This window comes from Sceloporus occidentalis, unplaced genomic scaffold (genome assembly GCF_023333645.1).
Source record: "Sceloporus occidentalis isolate IW3139 unplaced genomic scaffold, rSceOcc1.0.p SCAF_69, whole genome shotgun sequence".
In the NCBI taxonomy this organism is placed as follows: Eukaryota; Metazoa; Chordata; class Lepidosauria; order Squamata; family Phrynosomatidae; genus Sceloporus; species Sceloporus occidentalis.
In genome coordinates, this window is record NW_028317049.1 from 1,756,119 (window position 1) to 1,760,120 (window position 4,002).

Here is a 4,002-nt window from a genome sequence, read left to right on the forward strand (position 1 = left end):
TGTTTATCTTGTTGTAAAAATGCAAGCTTTGTAAATATATATATATATATATATATATATATATATATATAATCATAAAATGAAAAAAAAAGGCAGTAGCTGTTTTCTTGCCAACAGAATTTAAAGTTTATTTCCAGGACTGAATTCTGAAGTGATGAAATAATATTTGGATGCACCATGTTCTTTCCTCCCCTTTTGCTTAGTCACTCTCTGGATGAGGGCTATTTTCTATTTCAGGTGACCTTTGCAGATGTGGCAGTATATTTCACTGAGGAGGAATGGAAACTGTTGACAAAGAAACAGAAACTTTTGTACAATTATGTAATGATGGACAATTATGAGAATGTGGCTTCTGTAGGTAAGGAACCTGAATCCATTGCTCTTTCTATAAAGACTGAGGGCCCTTTCATACTCTATTATCATGTCGCTATGGTTCCACTATAATTGTAGAATCATTGAGTTGGAACAGACCACAAGGGCCATCTAGTTCAACCCCCTTCTGCCATGCAGGAATACATATTCAAATCATCCCCAAGAGATGGCCATCCAGCCTCTCTTTAAAGACCTCCAAAGAAGAGGACTCCACCAAACTCTAAGGGAGTATATTCCACTGTCAAAGAGCTCTTACTGTCACAAAGGTCCTCCTAATGTTTAGGTGCAGCCTCTTTCCCTGTGGCTTGCATCCATTGTCGTGTCTCCTTTTTTCTGTAGCAGAAAAACCAAGCTTGCTCCTTGCACAACATGACACCCTTTCAACTATTTAAACATAGATATCATATCCACTCTTTATCTTCTTTTCTCCAGGCTAAACATAACCAGCTCTCTAAGCTGCTCCTAATAGAGCCTGATGTTTTCTAGACCCTTCACCACTTTGGTTGCCCTCCTTTGGACATGCTCCAATTTGTCAACATCCTTTTTGAATTTTGGGGCCTAGAACTGGACACAGGATTATTCCAAGTGAGGTCTGACCAAAGCAGAACAGAGTGGCACTATTACTTCCCTTGATCTAGAAACTATTCTTGTACAGTGGAACCTCGCCATACGCGGGGGATCCGTTCCGGATCCCGCCGCGTATGGCAATTTCCGCCTATGCTCAAGCCCCATTGTAAACAATGGGGCTCGTGCACGGCGGCCCGGAGGTGCGCGGGGTGCAACGGGCATGCGCACCCATTCAACTGAATGGGACGCGCCGCCCCTTGCGCCCTGCGCGTGCGCTGCGGCTTGAGCACATATGCTCAAGGCCGTGTATGGCACGCCCGCCTATGGCGAGGTTCCACTGTATTGATGCAGCCTAGAATCACATGGGCCTTTTTAGCTGCCGCATCACACTGTTGGCCCATGTTCAACTTGCAGTCTACTAGGAGTCATAGATCCCTTTCAAGCCTAGTTTAATTGTGATAGCAACATCCTGTAGAATATTTGAATCTGTAGTTCAGTGAGGAACTATTGCTCTCCAGTTTCTAAGGATTCTAAAAACTCCATCTAAACTGCCAATTCTAGGATTTTGTGGGAAGGAAGCATGGAGATTAATGCTTTTCTCACCCAAATGGTATTCAGCACATCCCTGAGCAACTTTCCTACCTTTTTTTGACCCCTCTTCCATCCTTTTAATGCTCTGTAGAGTCTTCCTGGGGGAAAGACCTCCTTGGGCCTTCAATGGCTCAGAGAGGGCCCAGTAGTGGCAAAATGGCCTCCACTTCCCCAAATGGATTCTGTGGGATGTTGAAGGGCAAAATATTATTTCATTGCCCCTAGGCAATACAATGTGGGGTTGCCCCTGAGATCTCCTCCAAACCCCATCAGTAGTCCATGCCTGTCTTATATATGTTTTAAGGCTGTTTTAAGGCTGCTCCCTGGCACTTGACCCTCACCAAAATTGGAGTCCAGGTCCCAGCCCCCTTACTCTGCCTTTGCCAATGAGTTATTGGAATGTGACTCCAACTTACTTTAATATCAATTAGGGAGGAGTAAACATAGGGCTAAATCTTGGGCTAACACTTTCCTCTGTTAACTCTGATATTCAGTATTATCTGTCATTATCCTTCTTTACAGAAGAACTTGTCAGTCATGGGAGAGTCCACACACCAGAAAAGCCATACAAATGCCAGCATTGTGGGAACTGTTTTTCTTTTAAGTCGAACCTACTGACACACCAAAGAATCTACAAAGCAGAGAAGCCATACAAATGCCTGCATTGTGGGAACTGTTTTTCTCAGCACTCAAACCTACTGACACACCAGAGAATCCACACAGGAGAGAAGCCATACAAATGCCAGCATTGTGGGAAAGGTTTTTCTTTTAAGTCGAACCTAGTGAGACACCAGAGAATCCACACAGGAGAGAAGCCATACAAATGCCAGCATTGTGGGAACTGTTTTTCTTTTAAGTCGAACCTACTGACACACCAAAGAATCTACACAGGAGAGAAGCCATACAAATGCCTGCATTGTGGGAACTGTTTTTCTCAGCACTCAAACCTACTGACACACCAGAGAATCCACACAGGAGAGAAGCCATACAAATGCCTGCATTGTGGGAACTGTTTTTCTCAGCACTCAAACCTACTGACACACCAGAGAATCCACACAGGAGAGAAGCCATATAAATGCCAGCATTGTGGGAAAGGTTTTTCTCAGAAGGCACACCTAGTGATACATCAGAGAGTCCATACAGGAGAGAAGACATACAAATGCCAGCATTGTGGGAAATGTTTTTCTTTTAAGTCGAACCTAGTGAGACACCAGAGAATCCACACAGGAGAGAAGCCATACAAATGCCAGCCTTGTGGGAAAGGTTTTTCTGGGAAGTCAAACCTAGTGACACATCAGAGAGTCCACACAGGAGAGAAGCCATACAAATGCCAGCCTTGTGGGAAAGGTTTTTCTTGGAGGTCAGGCCTATTCAATCACCAGAGAGGCCACACAGGAGAGAAGCCACACAAACCCAAGCAGTGAACAAACATTATTTTTGTAAATAAGAAATACAAAAATATTTATTCAATCCAGCGGTGCTAAAAGGCCCTTATGATTTTATATCTACAAGTTTTCTGTCCATACGCCTGTGTATGTTTTAAAGTTATGTTTTGTTAACTTTAGTTTTTAATTGCTACTAGTAAAGATAATTGCTTTGGGTTATAAAATTGGCAGGGGATTGTGGGTCGTGGTTTAGGTTAGTTAGATGGGGTGCTGGGATTTGTTGCAGCTAACTAGAATACCAATGATAGCATTCAAAATTTGTGGGATGTTGGCCGACAAAAGTTGGGGACTGGTAGTAACACAAAGGGAGAAAGCTTCTTCGAATGCTGGGGCAGGGAGAGAGTGTGCGTGTGAGAAGGATGGCAAAGTGGGGCTGGTAAATAGTGGAGGATAGATGGTGGGAATTGTAGGTGGGGGCTAGGTTTGGTAGAAGGTTGAGTTTTAGGTTTAGGGTTTTCAATATATTCTTTGGCTTGGGGAGGGCACTTCTGGCTTAAAAAGTGAATTTCTGACTATGTGTTCTCAATAAAGTTCTTTGCTATTTCAACACACTGGACTTGTGAATTTGCACAAAACTGACCCTTTCTTCTGTCCTCGGTCGTCAGCTCCATTCCCAACCATAAGAACAGAGGAGGCAAACACACATACATCTATATATATCTATATACCTACAGTATACACAGAGAGACTATTTCCAAAGCAGAACCTTTCTTTCCTGCCTTTCCTGGGCTCCATTGCGGCCTCTTCAAAATCTCTTCGAAGGAAGGAAGGAAGGAAGGAAGGAAGGAAGGAAGGAAGGAAGGAAGGAAGGAGGGGCTGCTGAACCCCTGCCGAACTCATTCCCTTCCCTCAAAAGCCGACAGTGGAATAAACAGCAGCATCAGGAATGATTTGATAAATAAGCAAGGCCTTTTTAGCTGCCATATCACACTGTCGACTCATGTTCAATTTGTTGTCTACTTGGAATCCTAGATCTGACCTGACTTGTCTCGTAAAATTCATTGCATGGCTCTCACTAAAGACAAAG

General features: G+C 43.6%; 1 protein-coding gene across 1 annotated transcript; it reads left to right on the forward strand.

The window, feature by feature from the left end:
* The first annotated feature begins 289 nt into the window (after nucleotides 1-289).
* On the forward strand, nucleotides 290-3,482 carry LOC149286389 (uncharacterized). Its single transcript, XM_089494119.1, has 2 exons — nucleotides 290-358; nucleotides 2,053-3,482. The coding sequence occupies exons 1-2, from the start codon at nucleotides 325-327 to the stop codon at nucleotides 2,952-2,954; spliced, it is 936 nt and encodes a 311-aa protein (XP_089350245.1). The 5' UTR covers nucleotides 290-324; the 3' UTR covers nucleotides 2,955-3,482.
* Nucleotides 3,483-4,002: the final 520 nt, after the last annotated feature.

What these genes read in the sequence shown, in the direction of transcription:
- LOC149286389 (XM_089494119.1), top strand. Translation starts at nt 325, where the DNA reads ATGATGGACAATTATGAGAATGTGGCTTCTGTAG. An exon ending in TGAGAATGTGGCTTCTGTAG is followed by an intron (nt 359 to 2,052) that starts GTAAGGAACCTG and finishes CCTTCTTTACAG; the next exon opens with AAGAACTTGTCAGTCATGGG.